The 15,399-nt window shown below is 57.2% G+C and overlaps 7 protein-coding genes across 7 annotated transcripts; 2 read left to right on the plus strand and 5 right to left on the minus strand.

The window, feature by feature from the left end:
* Positions 1 to 212: 212 nt before the first annotated feature.
* On the minus strand, positions 213 to 1,259 carry KVR01_001524 (uncharacterized protein; the record flags this gene model as incomplete). Its single annotated transcript, XM_044783737.1, has 1 exon — positions 213 to 1,259. The coding sequence occupies one exon, from the start codon at positions 1,257 to 1,259 to the stop codon at positions 213 to 215; it is 1,047 nt and encodes a 348-aa protein (XP_044649479.1).
* Positions 1,260 to 1,758: 499 nt separating this feature from the next.
* On the minus strand, positions 1,759 to 3,098 carry KVR01_001097 (uncharacterized protein; the record flags this gene model as incomplete). The annotated part of the gene is made up of 2 exons (XM_044793418.1): positions 1,759 to 2,493; positions 2,760 to 3,098. The coding sequence occupies 2 exons, from the start codon at positions 3,096 to 3,098 to the stop codon at positions 1,882 to 1,884; spliced, it is 951 nt and encodes a 316-aa protein (XP_044649052.1). The 3' UTR covers positions 1,759 to 1,881.
* A 1,174-nt stretch (positions 3,099 to 4,272) lies between these two features.
* Positions 4,273 to 6,193, plus strand: KVR01_001296 (uncharacterized protein). Its single transcript, XM_044791892.1, has 6 exons — positions 4,273 to 4,686; positions 5,101 to 5,157; positions 5,224 to 5,323; positions 5,387 to 5,595; positions 5,664 to 5,743; positions 5,801 to 6,193. The coding sequence occupies exons 1-6, from the start codon at positions 4,604 to 4,606 to the stop codon at positions 5,848 to 5,850; spliced, it is 579 nt and encodes a 192-aa protein (XP_044649251.1). The 5' UTR covers positions 4,273 to 4,603; the 3' UTR covers positions 5,851 to 6,193.
* A 1,237-nt stretch (positions 6,194 to 7,430) lies between these two features.
* KVR01_001737 (uncharacterized protein) lies at positions 7,431 to 8,671 on the minus strand (the record flags this gene model as incomplete). The annotated part of the gene is made up of 2 exons (XM_044794589.1): positions 7,431 to 8,582; positions 8,666 to 8,671. The coding sequence occupies 2 exons, from the start codon at positions 8,669 to 8,671 to the stop codon at positions 7,431 to 7,433; spliced, it is 1,158 nt and encodes a 385-aa protein (XP_044649692.1).
* A 1,481-nt stretch (positions 8,672 to 10,152) lies between these two features.
* On the minus strand, positions 10,153 to 10,897 carry KVR01_001577 (uncharacterized protein; the record flags this gene model as incomplete). The annotated part of the gene is made up of 3 exons (XM_044792951.1): positions 10,153 to 10,182; positions 10,382 to 10,774; positions 10,853 to 10,897. The coding sequence occupies 3 exons, from the start codon at positions 10,895 to 10,897 to the stop codon at positions 10,153 to 10,155; spliced, it is 468 nt and encodes a 155-aa protein (XP_044649532.1).
* Positions 10,898 to 11,638: 741 nt separating this feature from the next.
* On the minus strand, positions 11,639 to 14,949 carry KVR01_001192 (uncharacterized protein). The gene is made up of 2 exons (XM_044782461.1): positions 14,107 to 14,949; positions 11,639 to 14,052 (listed from the first exon to the last, which is right to left on the minus strand). Exons 1-2 carry the CDS (start codon positions 14,725 to 14,727, stop codon positions 13,720 to 13,722), a joined length of 954 nt encoding a protein of 317 aa, XP_044649147.1. The 5' UTR covers positions 14,728 to 14,949; the 3' UTR covers positions 11,639 to 13,719.
* KVR01_001369 (uncharacterized protein) lies at positions 11,893 to 13,496 on the plus strand (the record flags this gene model as incomplete). The annotated part of the gene is made up of 2 exons (XM_044788503.1): positions 11,893 to 12,050; positions 12,131 to 13,496. The coding sequence occupies 2 exons, from the start codon at positions 11,893 to 11,895 to the stop codon at positions 13,494 to 13,496; spliced, it is 1,524 nt and encodes a 507-aa protein (XP_044649324.1).
* Positions 14,950 to 15,399: the final 450 nt, after the last annotated feature.

A 15,399-nucleotide genomic window follows, 5' to 3' on the forward strand; every position in this document is an offset into this window, starting at 1 on the left:
CACTAGAACAATACGATCCAATTTTGCTGACTTAGCCTTGAACTTACTACCAGATAAGGATCGCGGAATCTATTCGTACAGTTCCTAAACGCCAGTAATGATACAGTGGGGTGTAGTTTCATGCGTTTTTCCATAGTGGTGTGGTCAAAGAAGAAGAGCCCCTTCAGTGCGCTCAACCTAGTCCTGGGCAACATCGACCGACTTCAGGACAGTCACGGTGCACCTTTCACGATGATCTTGCCCCTTGCCCTTCCCGTCCTGAGCTTTTCGTAAGCCTTAGGTGCATCCCCAAAATCAAACACCTCGTCCACCTCAACCTTGATCTTGCCGGCTGCGATCCACTCCCCGAGACAGGCGAGATCTTGGTGCTTGTTCTTCGCAACCGCCAGGGAGAATTTCCTAGACCCACCACCCAGAAAAGAAGGAAGCAACATGCGCGACGTCATGAGCCTCATGTTGGCCATAGACATGCCCATGCCAACCTGCACAAACTGGCCGTCCGGCACCACGAACTCGCCGCAAGCCGAGTATAGGTCGCTGGGTGAGCCAATGTTATCGACGACGAGATCAAAAACCTGACCCTTTGCCTTTAGCGCGGCGACCAGGTCACCCTGAGTATAGTCCAGCACCTCGTCCGCCCCAAGGCTCCTGCACAGCTCGACGTTCCGCGCAGAGCACGAAGTGGTGACATGGCAGCCCAAGAGCTTGGCGATCTGGATCCCGATCGTGCCAGTGCCACCGCTGCCGCCGTTGATGAAGACGCGGAACGGGGCGCCTTTTGGGACGTGGGGCACGATGCTAGCAAAAGCCGCCAGGCCAACCGAGCCGACGGCGCTCGCGTGCTCAGGGCTCACGCCGGCGGGGAGACCCGCGCACCCGGCCGACCTGGCGACGACGAACTCGCCCAGCGCGCCGAAGCGGCCCGGGTCGAGGCGCCCAAAGACCGAGTCGCCGACCTTGACTGGGAACTCGACGCCGGCGCCGTGGGCGACGACAGTGCCTGCAAAGTCCATCGCGGGGCTGGCCGGTACCGATATCATGGCACGGGACATGGAGAACGGCAGCTCTGGGATCTTGTAGTCGATCGGGTTGAGGCCGGCGGCCCGGACCCGGACCAGCAGCTCGTCCTTGGAGAGGCTGGGCGGTGTTTGTGGGCGGGGGTGGGCCGCTGTGGATGAGAGCGTCAGGTTCTTGTGTAGACCGCCTGCTGCGCTGGAGTAGAGCCATGCTCGCATTGCTCTTGTTGGTGCTGCAGCCATGTTGTGTTACGAAGGGTGTGCTCTACTATCGATTGCATGAAATTGATGGACACGCAGAGATGCAGTTTTAGGATATATAATTCATTTCACCAGAAGCTGTACCCGAAAATAACAAGGAAGAGAGAATATTGCTAGAAAATGTGACGGACACCAACTGTACGGAACTCTCGTGAAAACGGGCCGTCTTACTCCTTCGGAGAGTTTCGCTGGTGCAGTCATGATGCCTAGCTCCACCTATGAGTAAGGATGAATGATCATCATACACGATCCTTTCCATTTCCGTGGCGTGGTTAGTCACAAGCGCTAAGCTGTACCTCATAGGATCGCGGCACAGCACTGGGCGTGCTTTCCAAGCCTGAGGTTCTGAAGTTGAAATGTTGGTCTTCTCATCTGTGGCGACCCTCCTATGCCTGGGACCACAGCCTTTTCCAGTCCTTCATCTTCCCAGGTGCCCATGTACTGGAATTTGATTGCGACTGCAAATTAAAATACCCCCAATATTACTACTAGTGGTACCTAGGCATTTATTTCATCTTCAATGATCCTCCGTACCTCGTCCATTATCTGGACTGGGGACATGACTTTTACTATCTCAGATAATACCTAGGTATATCCCGGGGTGTCACTCATCATCATCATCATCATCATTACCACGCCTGTCACCCTTGCTCCTGAAACGCGCCATTGCATCGCGTTGGTCTGTTTTGGTCGGGAAGTCGAGCGGATTATAAACACATGAGCCTCTCCCATCACCCAACCATTCTGGCGGAGGCATTCTCCTCTCCCACTGGTCGCGATAGACGCCAGTATACCGTATAGGCTCCTCTGGGTCGACACGTTGTACATTAGTCTCGTCTGGAAGAATTGGCAGCGGACAGGCATCTGTTTCCTTGACAGGCCCTGAGCGACCAGTGCCGGGCACATCCAGCAAGAAGTCGAGCAGGACCTTCTTCTGCGCATCGGTCAGAAGGCAGATCCGGTATGTGACCTCTTGACGGTCGGGGTGGATGTATACTGCGTCCGACCCAGCAGTGCCGGCACTGCTTTCCGTCATCTCCGTCTTACGGTCGAAGAGGACTACCCCTCCAAGCACCCTATTCTCGGCCCAATATCCCACCACGTCTGCAGCGCCGTGAGGGTACTGCATATGGTCGCGGTACCAGGGATGACGGAAAAGCGTGACAGGCGCCCCGTCACGGTTGAATTGCCACCATAAGTTGCCGTGAAAATCATCCTGAGGTGGGGTCCAAGTGTGAATTGCCTGAAGGGCTGATCCTGGCGTGGATAGATCGGAATTCTTTTGGTATAGCAATACTGCAATCTGATGTATTGAAACAGCAACGATTTCAATGAGCCGTGTATGAAAGGCCTTAGAACCGGGAGAAGCGGCCTGGAATGCCGACAAGAGCTTTCGATACGTATTAGTGACCAAGCACAAATGAGCGACCCTATACCGCTACTTGTACAGGGAGGGATACTAGTAATGCGCAAATAGCTTACCGGGACATCGAACTGGAGGATGTTTGGATCGAACTCGTCATGGAGCCGACATACAGTGTTGAGTGCACCGTGTTTGAGCTGCGCGTGCTGGTGAACTGGGTGATCGGGGCTGATGAGATCGCCATAGACGTCTCTTAAAACTTCTGGAAGGGGGAGACCATCAACAATCTGGGTGTATGTGGTCTTGGCTATTTCCGTGGAAAGAATCTTCGAGACGGTGGATACTATGACATTGCGGTGAGGCTCTTCGAGAGCATCTATATTCGTTTTACGGAATTTGGTCTTCGTGTTTTGTGGTTCGTTACCGTTTCTGTCCGGACGGAATGGCAGCGAATCCATTGCCCAGTGTTGTCGGACTGAGGTAATAATTCCTCGATGCGTAGTTGACGAGGTTTGCAGGGCTCTGGAGGCTCAGCAGAGCAAAGTGACATGAGCAGGGCCACAGGAGCCAGATATATCTAGTTAGGAGGCGCATTTGTTGCTGGCGTCTGAAACGGGTTTATCCATTGGGTGCTGACGCAAAAGGTCGCTCAGCCAAAAGACCATAATAATCAATCCGACCAATTGTCTTTTCCCAGCAGTATATAATCCCATACCGTCACAGTGTCCAGTGATCAACAACCTTGGTTGAGTTGCGTCGCGTTGGTTCAATGTTACAAGGGAGACCTGTGGACCCACTTTTACGATATACTACCTACCTAGGTTGGTACAAGCCATGGCCTCAGCAGACCAGCGAGCCAAGGTCCGAGGAGTTTAAAATGACACTGAAAGCATCAGGATTCAGGTCATCCCAGTAGGGTACTTTGTAAGTGCCCTGGTGGCTTTCGACACCGGTTTCATGCGTGTTCCAACTGACATTTTCGCAGTCGGCAATCGACAAGGACAAAACTAGCGATGGCACATCTCTGAACAGAATCATGTCCTCGAAGGCAGATGCTGCCAGAAACTAGGTTCTAGATTCACTGTCTGGAGAAAGACAGAAAAGTTTACATTTCGAGACTCACAGTACCGAGCCTCGCTCGAATATTTTACGGCCACGACATTCACTGCGTGCTTGTTGACAGTATTTGTAAGTTTCATAGCCGAGGCCATCTACGTGAACATCTGTCAGTAGCTGAATGGTAATCTTGCCTATTGAACTAAATATAACATGACTAAATTGTGATAATGGTGGCGTCTGAGGGTAAAGCGGATATGACAGTTCATTCAGCGCTAGGCTTCACTGAGAAGTGACCGTATGGAGACAGTGGATCAGCATCATATTGATAGCCCGTCTTAATTCGAGACGCGAAGTAGTGTATCACCCATCATCAACACCAGTCATAGTCCTGATTGGGCGTGCATACTAGATGGCGCTATTGTCAAGACGTCTCTCCCAGCGTCTTGGCGGCCAACTACACTACATGTAGCAGTTCTGGTTTTGTTGCTTTGAGCACAAGACAATCAATATGATGCTCCTTCCCAAAGACTGAGCTGACCCTCTTTCAGCTGCCGGAAATTGTGGCAGATTGCAGCAGGACGTGCTCAACTCACGTCGGGCAGGCCGGGTGGGTGATTCCTTCCATTTCAGACCTGGCTGTTTATTACTCCGTGTTGCCTGGGTACGGAGTACATAGGTACTTGTCATTAGGCAGCTAGCACCCGAAGGCCGGTAGCTCCAGCGGTGAGGTCACCGGGGGGTGGAGCCAGCAGGCGCACGGACCCTCGCCGCAGCCTCCCCAAACCCAAACAAGCTCGCCTTGAAAGGCCACTCACTTTTTTCGACCTCCAGCTCTGCTCAAGACCAAGTCGTCCACCCCCGACCGTACACCAACCAGCCGCATCACCACCTTCATCCTGACAAGATGTCCCGTGGCGGTACAACTCTCTACGTCACTGGCTTCAGCCACGGCACTCGTGCCCGCGACCTCGCCTACGAATTCGAACGGTAATTCCGATCCCTCCTTCCTCAGCCCACCACCCACCCAAAAGCCTCCCGCCCAAGTCCAAAGTCCAGTCCAGTCTCTCGGGGACTTCTCCATCCTCCCAGCCGCCCTCGCCCTCGCGTCGAAGTGTTCGCTGTGTATAAATTACCGTCGTGTCCTACCCACCGTCGTGCCATGCCTCCGTCCTGCCCCCCGTCGTCCCCTCCCACCATTCGATCGAGCGGTCGGCGATGACAGAACGCTTCCAAAACAAGACGCGCTTGGCTTTGCACCGGGCAAGTCGCCTGTCAAACGGTATCCACCCGGCGTAGCCTTCGCGACGCTACCTCGACGCCGCGATGCGATCGCAAGACCCGAGACTTCCTCTGATCCATCTCGCTTGGTTGTCATGGCAATACTGACATCACCCGACACAGCTATGGCAGGCTCGTCCGTTGCGACATCCCTGCTCCTCGTAGTGCTTCGAGCAGGCTGTGAGTATCCGCCCCATCCCACGACACCCTGCCCGGCTGCTGTGCTGTTTCTGACCATCCCATCAGGTTTGCGTTTGTGGAGTACGAGGACCGTCGAGATGCCGATGATGCCTATCACGACATGCACAACAAGCGGATCGGACGTGACGACATCCTGAAGATTGAGGTAAGCAAGCTACTATCCCAGCTGTCGACGTCCAAGTGTTCACGTACACTGACCCTTCCGCAGTGGGCCCGCACTCCTCCTTCTGCGTCCTGGCGCTTCGATTCTGGTCGTGACCGTGACCGCCGCCCGCCGCGTTCTCCTCGCCGCCGCACTCCCAGCCCTCGCCGCACTCGCGACTACTCTCCTCGCAAGGACGACCGTCGCGAGCGTGACCGTTATGATGACCGTGACCGCCGTGACACTCGCGACCGCTCGCGATCTCCAGACCGCCGGTAAGCAGACATTCGTCAGACACACGAGTTGAAAGCCATCGGGGCGAGAACTGACACTGCCGACGTAGTGACCGCGACGACCGTGAACGGGACGACAGGGACGACCGCGACCGCCGTGAGAACGGTGCTAATGGCGACGATCGCAAGCGTAAGCATCAGGCACCCCACATGAATCCATCCTGCCACCCGCTGACACGCCAAACAGCCCTGGACAGCCCGCCTCCTGCTCATGACGACCTCGACACCGCGGAGTAGTAGATCCTTCGTGTAGAGTGTAACAGTCACGGATCACGGTTGCGGATTGAGACGAGGTTTTCTGCTCTTCCCCTTTTCCCGCGGCACACTAACTGAACGGAATGCTTGGTCCACTTTGACTTCCTTAATATGGGTGTTTTAGTTTCCGATGCGGATGCGGACATCGGCGGTATCTCTTGACGGCGTCGGAAAGTGCGCAAAAAGGCTGCGCCCGAAACTCGGTCGATTATTCTCTCGGAAACGGTTCATTTCCCCACTAAGAATGGAAAACAAACGCAGAAATAAATTGCGAAAAAAAGTAGTTTAGATCATTGTAGGACGAATACCATGCACGCATTGCTCCAAGAAGCATCAGGCTTTGGGTCGAGTGAAATCCTGCCGTGTTGACCTCCGAGTCCGCCCAAGCTCGCTGTCTAGTTTCACCAACATTCCGGGTATTTATTCTTGAATGCTAGGGGACAGTCCAGAGCGGCCCAACTGCCAAATGTTATAGCGCTTGGTATTTGGTGTCGTGCGTTTTATGAAAGGCGTTTGCACCTGTATACATTTGCAGGCATAAATCAAACCTGAACGGGTTGATCCTCTGGGTACATAGCATATCATTCTTATCATAAGTCACAGACTCTGTCACCACAGGCAGCCCAGATCACTGAGCCCCGCGTCACGCGGTCCATAGTTCAATTCTCCGGTGCATTCTGGTATTTCCATGGCTTATTTCAGCTGGGCCAGACCGGCTACTGATGCTGGCTGGCCCTAGTTCCAGTTCCGATACCCAGGCACCCGTGTTTCTTCGTGCCGAGAGGGTAGCGAACCAAAGAGAGGAAAATACAAGCGGAAGGAAGTCAGGTAAAGACAAGAACCACCCACCCCCCCTGTCCCTTGCCGGACGGACGCGCGCGCGCACACTCAAGTTGGCGCCCCTCCGATGAAAAAAAAGAACTACCCCACCCGCATGCTGAGAACGCCTCGCCATAAGACCAACGTCGCTTCCCACCCGGCCGCTCCTGAGCCCTCAAAGATATGTGTAGGAAAATAAGAAAAAGAGAAATGGGAAGAGGAAAACCTGCGGCTACTTGGTCGGTGCCGTCGCGCGTTGAAAGTACACATATTAAGAACAAACAACACTCATGTGCCCGATACGCCCCGCGCAGCCCGGCGCCTGGCGGTAGGTATGTAGGGAGCGCCGGCAGCCAGCCAGGGGGCGATCACCGAAGGACATATCAAGTCGACTGCTCGAGGCTCGCATACCCTTAGCCCCCCGGCACCCCCCCAAAAAAGGTAAGACATGAAATATAGGAGCATATCGATCAAGATTCGTCACCACACACGCGCACGGTGGGGGAAGAGGCCATGTGCCGGGCCCAACGCCGACTGCGTTGAAGCAGTGTGACCCAGCCAGCCTCGCGCGCTCCAATATGCAGACCCCGTAAATCAAAAAAAAACGCCGATATCCAAACAGCGAGATCGTCCCAGATCAGCAAAGTCAAAACATGACAAGGAAATCGCGCGCAAAAGACAATGAGCGGGACAGCCGACAGGCACGGGGAGGTCAAAAGGTTCAAGCCCATCCGAGGGCGGGCTCACTCGATCTCCATCCTGCCGGCGATGTCCTCGCTCATGCCGCGCAGGGCGCTCATCCTGGGGCTGGTCTCGTGCTCGTCGGGGTTCTCGTCCTCGGAGACCTCGTCGCTGAAGCCGTCGCTGAGGCCGGCGTCGTCGTCGTAGTCCTCGTAGCTGCCGGCGAACTCGTCGAGCTCGAGCACGCCGTCCCTGTCGCGGTTCCACGACAGGCCGTCGTCGGCGTAGTCGTCCTCGTCGTCCGAGACGGGCATGCGCTCCGCCTCGCGGTCGCCCAGCCAGTAGCGGGCGCGCTTGTTGGCGCCGGCGTCCTCGAGCTGCAGCTGCCTGCGCTTCCGCAGGTCGCCGGTGGACGACGAGGGCGTCAGCGACATGGCGCCGCTGCGCTGGCGGTGGCGCAGGGGCGAGGGCGGGTTGTAGCTGTGGGACACGACGGGCACGCCCCGGACGTAGAGGTAGGCGACGCGCTTGCGCTCCCTGTTGAAGAACAGGTAGTGCAGGCTCCAGATGGCGGCGGCCTCCTCGTCAAAGGGGTTCGAGGTGGGCTGGTAGGAGAAGACGGCGCACTCCTTGAGGGTCATCTCCTTATCGATCAGGGCCCACATGTGGGGCCCCCAGGGTGGGGATTCCGTGCCGGACACGGCCGGGGGCGAGGACCCCGTGTCTGCGACGGCAGCCTTGGACCTCTTACTTGGGGGAAGCAATGAGGTCATGGGGAACTGGGTTGTGGATGGCGCGTTGGGTCGCGCGCTGTGCAGAGTTGTGTCGAGGTTGGCGACCACCTTCCTCAACATGCGCTCCCGCTTGAAGTCGGCGGGTCGCAGGACGTGGCTGAAGTCATAGTCGGGATGTGAGGCATTCAGGGTGGCAATGAGGTATGCGAAAGTCCTGCGACTTGAGATGTCGGAAAGAGGGCCAAATGGACTTGAGCGGGACAGGTTGAGGGTGGTGCGCTGGGGCGGCGACAGGCTGGACCCGAACTTGAGCAGGGCGGCATGTTGTGTTTCTAGCGACTTGTCAATGTTCTTGTAGAGCTTCTTATCGGAGCCTGCGGCTTTTGTTGTGTACAGGTCGCAGCCACCGGTGACGTGACAATCGGGAGTGTCGAAGTTGAGCGCGCTGGCCACGACGTCGAAGTCGCGAAGTGGGAGGAACTACGGTGAGGAGATCAGCTGGTCAGACTCGCAGACGCTAGTAATGGCTGGACTGGGCATGCCCACGAGTCTCAAACACATACCTTCATCTTGGATAGATTCGTGTGCTCTTTCAGAGGCTCTGTAGCGAGTGTTTCGCTTGACGTGGTGTGGTGTTGTTGGCGGCGTGGGCTCTGGTGTTATCGAGCAGGTGGAGATGTGTTATCGTGGAACGGGACCACTGCGTCATTCGAATGGGACGCGATCGCTCAGGGGTTCACTTGGCAGGGTGCAACCTGGCGCTGAGATGGATGTACGGTCGTACGTGTGTATGAAAGTAACAAAGAAACCGAGATGACCACCTGTCGGCTTGGATCGCGAAAAGTGGCCGGTTTGTGGCAGCTGCTGGGTCGGATGTTGTGGTGCTTGTAGTTGCCTTGTGACGGAATCGGGTGGAGTTCGGACATGCAGTGGGTTCCTGATTGTCAGTCGGTCAGGCTGGCGCAGTCGCGGTCGCGGGCGCAGGAACAGTCCAGAACGCGATAGGCGTCCAGGCGGTTTACTGGGGAGGAAATGCCATCTAGAAAACGAGGATGTGGTTCTGGGCAGGGCTGATGCGCGGTTGTTTCTCTGTCGGGGATGCAAGGGGCTTTCTTTGTTCAGGAGAGGAGGTGAGGTGGTGATAACGCAATGGGCCATGGGTTTAAGCGGGCGGGCGGGCGGATGGGCGGGCGGACGTTTCGGGGGATCAGGGAAGCCGCCAGTTGGTTTGTCTGACACTGGGTCCTGTAAGCACACCCTGGCACCTGCAAGAGAGACCCGGCACATGGGCTGAGACTAGCTGACTAGGTGCCAAGTCGTTCTTGGGTGTGGGGGAACAACCGGGACAGCAGCACAACAAAGGAGTCGTGCTCAGCCCCTGAGACTCCGCTGCCACCTGCACGCACCGCTGCAACTTGTCGGGTGCACTGGTGCGGGGCCCTGCGAGTTAAACCATGACGAATGACGAGCCAGACGGACACCACGAGCAGCAGCCGGTGGGCAGCCAGCCACGGCAGTCAAGTCAGCACTCTTTGAGACGCGAGAACGTGCACAAGCCCGCCCGGCTGGATGGTCTGCCGCAACCGGACCCGGCCATTCGAGAGGACAGACCTTGCAAGTAGTGTGTCTATTAGCACCCAATCAGCTATGCAATGTCTTGAAGCCGACAAGTCTTTCTGCTCGTCCCGATTGCCTCGGGTGGGGCGTTGCGTTGTTCACCTGCTCGATTCCCTAGCCCAAACCGTATACGCCTGACTCCATGCAACGTGCAATCACAATTCCTCATGGTGCCGTCGGTTCGTTGTTCATGCTCCCGTCGGCGTCCCAGCTTGAGTGTCCTGCCCATCTTGTCTCTTCCCAGATGGTTGGCCCATCACAGTATGCCGACGTCCTTGAGTGCGTTGCTGATTTGCTCAATTTCCTGCGTGTGTCGTATGTCTGTTAGCCGCGGCAAGTCGCCTCCCGTCCGCGTGTCCTTCTCCCGGTGTGTGATGGACATTCTAGATAGGGCATGTAGGCAGTAGGCAATCATGATATGTATCCAGCTGCGTTACATGATTTTGGTCACTTCGTCCTCGACCTGGCGGCAGTGGAAAGGGCGTCAGCGAGCTGCACTGCAGAGTTGAAGGGCGGAAAGGCGAAAAGCGCAGCGGCAGGGTGACAGGGACGAGAGAGTTGCGGTGTCGTTCGTATACGGACAGCACGTCCGAACCAGCGGCAGCTCGACTCCGTGGCGCGGCGATGCCAGCAAGGGTGCAAAAAAAAAAGACTTGACTGACCTCCATATCCTCCAATGAGTCTTGCTGCGCTATGCATCGTAGAACCGTCTTCTTGCTGCTCTCCTGCAGTTCGCCGGCGAGCAGGAGCTCGTCCAGTATCCAGTAGGCCTTGGTGAAGGAGAAGATGATATCGAGCTCGCAGACGTTGCCGTAGTACTTGTCCATCTGCTCGACGTAGCGGTGGATGATCTCGAGGGTGATGAGCTCGTTGTCGTCGGAGGACGCGCCGGCGATGAAGAACAGGGAGGCGTATCGGCGGTAGACAATCTTGGTGTCCTTGTACTCGAGGAAGTTACACATGCGCGTGCGCCTGGCCAGGACCAGCTGGGAGACATCCTTGACGATCTTGGCCTTCTCCTTGGGGGACATGGTCTGGAACCATTTCGCGAGGCGCTGCAGGTGCGGTTCGGGTCAGGTCTGCGCTGCGAGGCGAGGCAAAGGGGCCGCCCGGGACGGCAGAGGACAACATACAACTTTGCCCTGACGGGACAGCAGGATCAAGTAGTTGATTGCCATGATGGCAGTCCCACCAGACGGTGATGGCTGAGAGGAGGAATCGACCGGTGGGGGTTTGAGAGGAGAGCGGACGTTGTCGTTGCCACTATTAACTGTCCTTGGGCAGGTTTGCTGGGCAGTCGAACAGTCGGGTCGGCCACGAGCCACGAGGGGTGCAGCTTTGGAATGTCCTGCGCCCAGGTACCGTACCGAGCGTACCTGCCAGGGGTGGAGCTGGCCTAGCCTGGTCCTTGTGCACGAGCCAATATGAGGGGCATGTAAGCGCAATGTGTACAGCGATGGTCCAAGGCTCACTGCTCTCCTATTTGCAATGGAATATGAACAGCAGCATCGCCGCAGCATGCCAATCGTAGAGTTCCTCCAGCACATAAGAGCTCCAGGGCTGCAGAACACATGGGCCCCTTGCAACTTTTCCACGGACTTCTTGCATGCTAAGTTACCTAAGTAGTGAACTACTGTGGTGACAACTAATCCCGACAATCGCAACACCCACTCCAGCCTCATGTTTCTATCCTCTTGATGAAGACCTGTGTGGTCTCTCAATAGTACAATATCAGGTTATTGTTGCTCAAGTACGTTTTCTCAAACTACTGGGACCCCAGCCCAGGTTACTAGATGCTGGCTATCAATAAAATTAATCGATCTTCTTACCTTGAATCATGCTTCGTTCAAAGTACTTCAGTACCTAGGTAACTAATAGTCCGCACTATAAAGGTAATGATTGCAGCAACCGGAGAGAATTGCTGTTCCGGCCGTAGATAAGACCATGTCAGCCGGCCGATTCCCCGCTCAGAGCACGCCCGATCCGGGGCCGGTTGCCCATCACACAACGGGCAGCTCTGTTCGCCACTCCAGATCACTCATCTCTTCACTATAACTTCCTGGGCTCTCTTATTAGCAAAACTACCCAATAGGCTGGTCTATATTGCGTACAACTCTTGCTATCGACTCAGTCTTCAACACACTCCCATCAAAAACCCTTGCTACCCAAAACCATGGTCCTCCGAGAGGTAGTCGACGGCCAAGCCGGGCTCCCAGTGCCCAACAGCACTCTCTCATACTGGCACAAGGACCCCTCAAAGAAGCTCCTGGGCTACCGTTCAACGCCAGACCTGCCTTCTGAGGCCGACACCATCATTATCGGGACGGGAATGTGAGCAATTCTCAGGCCACAACTCATATCACATGCCACCTCCTCATTGAACCAACCGATAGCTAGCTAACTATAAAAAGGACCGGCTCGTTCGCAGCCCGCTTCCTCAAGGAGCCGGCATCGCCCGCGAGCCAGCAGTCCCTGCTGGTCCTCGAGGCCCGCGAGGCATGCTGGGGCGCGACGGGCCGCAACGGCGGCCACTGCCAGCCCTTCCTCTACGGCACCGACGAGGAGGTCGCCCGCTTCGAGCTCGAGACGTACGGCTTCCTGCAGGACCTGGTCGCCGCCGAGGACATCCCCTGCGACTGGCGGCCCGTCAACGGCGTGCACGCCATGCTGAGCCAGGACGTCTTCGGCGCCGCCGCGAGGGCCATCCCCGCCCTGCGCAGGAAGGTCCCCGACTTTGCCGACAAGATCGCCGTCGTCTCGCCCGAGGGCCTGGTCGACGGGCCCAGCGGTGAGGGCGGGGGCGAGGGCGACGGCGGCGGGTGGGCGCGCGGCCTCACGCTCGAGAAGCTCAGGCTCGACCGCCCCGGCGTCGCGGGCGCCATCGTGCAGAAGCACGCCGCGAGCATGTGGCCCTACAAGCTCGTGTGCCACGTGCTGGAGGCGCTGCTCGCCGCCCACGGCCCGGCCTCGCTCAACCTGCAGACCAACACGCCCGTCACCGCCGTCGCCAGGGGCGCCGCCCGCCCGGGGAGGTGGGTCGTGACCACGCCCCGGGGCAGGGTCTCCGCGGCCAAGGTCCTGCTCGCCACCAACGGGTACACGTCGCGGCTGCTCCCCGCCTTCTCGGACCTGATCGTCCCCGTCAGGGGCCAGATCGGCGCGCTGCTGCCGCCCGAGCCGCGCGCCGCGCTGGACTACTCGTACGTCTTCTTTGGGCAGCTCAAGGGCGAGGGCGAGGACGGCGGGGACACCACGCGGGACGAGTACCTCGTCCAGCGGCCGCTTCCGGGCGGCGAGCTCATCCTCGGCGGGGGCCGGCACCTGGCCCGGGGGATGGCTGTCGGGGAGTGGAGGGACGACACGGTCGAGCCCAAGGTGGCGAGGTGGCTGCGGACCGAGCTGGAGCCTGTGCTTAGCCTCGACCGCAAGGAGGATAAGGCGCCTGAGGAGGGGCTGGAGGCGTCGATGGAGTGGACCGGCATCATGGCGTACAGCCGTGACCAGGTCCCGTGGATCGGTGCTGTCCCCGAGTCTCTGGGCGGCGGTGAGGGTTTGTATATCGCATCCGGTTTCACGGGGCACGGCATGCCGCGATGTGCCCTGGCAGGTAGGGGCATAGCCAGGATCATGTTGGGAGATGAGAAGGGGCACGGTATTCCCAAGACGTTTATGGTGGACGAGGACAGAGCAGCAAAGGCGAGGGAGAACTGGGGCCGTGTTGGGACTGTTGATGAGATGGAGGCGTTGATCGCTGATTTGAGACCGTTGATGGAGTAGGGGATCGAGTTGGGGGGGAGGGTGTAGGAACAGACCAGAGGGTCTTGAATGAGATGCTGCTCGTGGGAGTGCTCTCACCAAGTACAGCGCTTGATACCGTCCCGGTCTGATTTACTGATGATGGGGAACGACGGTGAGGCCCGAATCTCAGACAGTCCAGGGCATTACGAGGAGATCTTATCCGCTGGTGGCAATAGTCATCTATTTTTTCAAAGACGGTGTATCAAGAATAAAGCTTCGTAAAGCCCTCGGCGGGTGGTTGAAGCCAGTTCTTCTCGTCATACACCCTCTCATCCCCTCCCTCGATAATGTGGAAAGTGTAGATGATCCTGCCCTTCTGGCTGAGATTCTTCTCGCTCTTGTGAAGGATGTTGCCGTGGATCAGCACCAGAGACCCAGCCTTGACCTCCCCAGGGATGTAGTCCTCATCCCGCGCCGGCGTGTCAGCCCTCTCGCCGTACTCATCACCAGGAGGGAACCTCGGCCCTTCGTTGGTAGCCATCTCTGTCCCTGCGTTTCCTGCCTTGCGGACGAGGCGTTTTGAGATGGGAGCCCACTGTTGAATGTCAGCTGTGATTTACAACCGGGGGAGCAAGAGAGGCCGGCCTACCTTGTGCGATCCAGGCAGGAAGCTCAGACACCCGTTCTCCAGCGTCGCATCCTCGAGCGCATACCAGAAACCCACGGCGCTCGGCGGGTTCGTGTACAAGAAGGTGCTGTCCTGGTGAGGCGGCACCGCGCCCCCGATCTCAGGCTGCTTGCAGATGACCATGCTCTGCAGGCACCTCGGATCCCTGAACCCCAGCGACCTGGCAACCTCGGCGGGGACCGCCTCGGAGGCGCCGCCCTTGTCGCCGCCCAGCAGCCTCGCGAAGGGCGGGCTGAGGGCGTGCAGGTAGTGGCCGATCTTGTTGATGGCCCTCTCCTTGGGCTTGGTCAGTTTGCCCTGGGCGTCAAAGGCGTCCTCCTCGAAGAAGAAGCGGATCTTGTCGCCCGAGGTCAGGAAGTAGTCGTCGCCCACGTGGTCCTGCCCGTCCTCGCCGCCCGTGCTGAACTTGGTCATGGGGTGGTCGTCGAGGCTGAAGTTGCTCAGCAGGGAGCTCGTCTCGTCCAGCAGGGACTTGACGGTGGCCGCCGAGAGGGCGTCCTCGATGATGAGGTAGCCATTGCGCTCGAACGAGTCGACCTGGCTGGCTGTGAGGCCGCCCGACGTGTGCGAGGCCACAGTCATTGTAATTGGGAACACAGGGTCTCGTGAGTTGGAGAGGATGGTCTCAAAATCTGTCTACAACTTGTAACATGCCTTTTTGCCAGTGGTCGTCGTCGAAATACCGGCAAGTGATAAGGGTGAATTCGAGAAACCCCTCCGGGGCGCTCCGAGTAAACGGCCGACAGGCGGCCCACTCCGCCTCGGCGGGAGGCTCGTTGTGGATTAGGGCGGTCCGGAGGTGCTCAAAGGCAGAGACCCAATAATTCGGATTTTACCCTAGTGTATACAGATTGGGACTTCTTTCTCTTTCATGTTTGAATTTTATTCTTGGGCACAATTTCAAGTGTGAGCCGGTATATGATTCACTCATACACGAGACCAGCCTCCATGTCCACGCCAAGTCTCGGCTTGCTGACTGTTTGCATAGACAAGCTGATATCTTTCTTGATTTCTTTTCAAAAGTCCCTTTCCCGCCAGCCATACTGTGTTCAGCAAACTGCTACTGTATGCAAAGAGAGTTACAATTTTACTATTACCACCATCTTTGTAATAATTACCAATGGCGACGTGCTAGAACTGCTAGATCGCACATACTATATGGAAATAGCCTACTCCCAGAGCCCGTAATTCTCACTCGAGACGAATCCGCCAACTACAGTCTTTCGCACCGCACCCAAAACATTGCTCAATGGG

The sequence above is a fragment of the Diaporthe batatas genome (genome assembly GCF_019321695.1).
Source record: "Diaporthe batatas strain CRI 302-4 chromosome Unknown Contig00002, whole genome shotgun sequence".
Taxonomy (NCBI): domain Eukaryota; kingdom Fungi; phylum Ascomycota; class Sordariomycetes; order Diaporthales; family Diaporthaceae; genus Diaporthe; species Diaporthe batatas.

Excerpts from the sequence above, each read along its gene's own strand:
- KVR01_001296 (XM_044791892.1), top strand. The coding sequence starts at position 4,604 with ATGTCCCGTGGCGGTACAACTCTCTACGTCACTGGCTTCAGCCACGGC. Across the intron at positions 4,687-5,100 it reads CTCGCCTACGAATTCGAACG|CTATGGCAGGCTCGTCCGTT; the intron begins GTAATTCCGATC and ends CACCCGACACAG. Across the intron at positions 5,324-5,386 it reads ACGACATCCTGAAGATTGAG|TGGGCCCGCACTCCTCCTTC; the intron begins GTAAGCAAGCTA and ends ACCCTTCCGCAG.
- KVR01_001192 (XM_044782461.1), bottom strand. The coding sequence starts at position 14,727 with ATGACTGTGGCCTCGCACACGTCGGGCGGCCTCACAGCCAGCCAGGTC. Across the intron at positions 14,053-14,106 it reads TCCTGCCTGGATCGCACAAG|TGGGCTCCCATCTCAAAACG; the intron begins GTAGGCCGGCCT and ends GACATTCAACAG.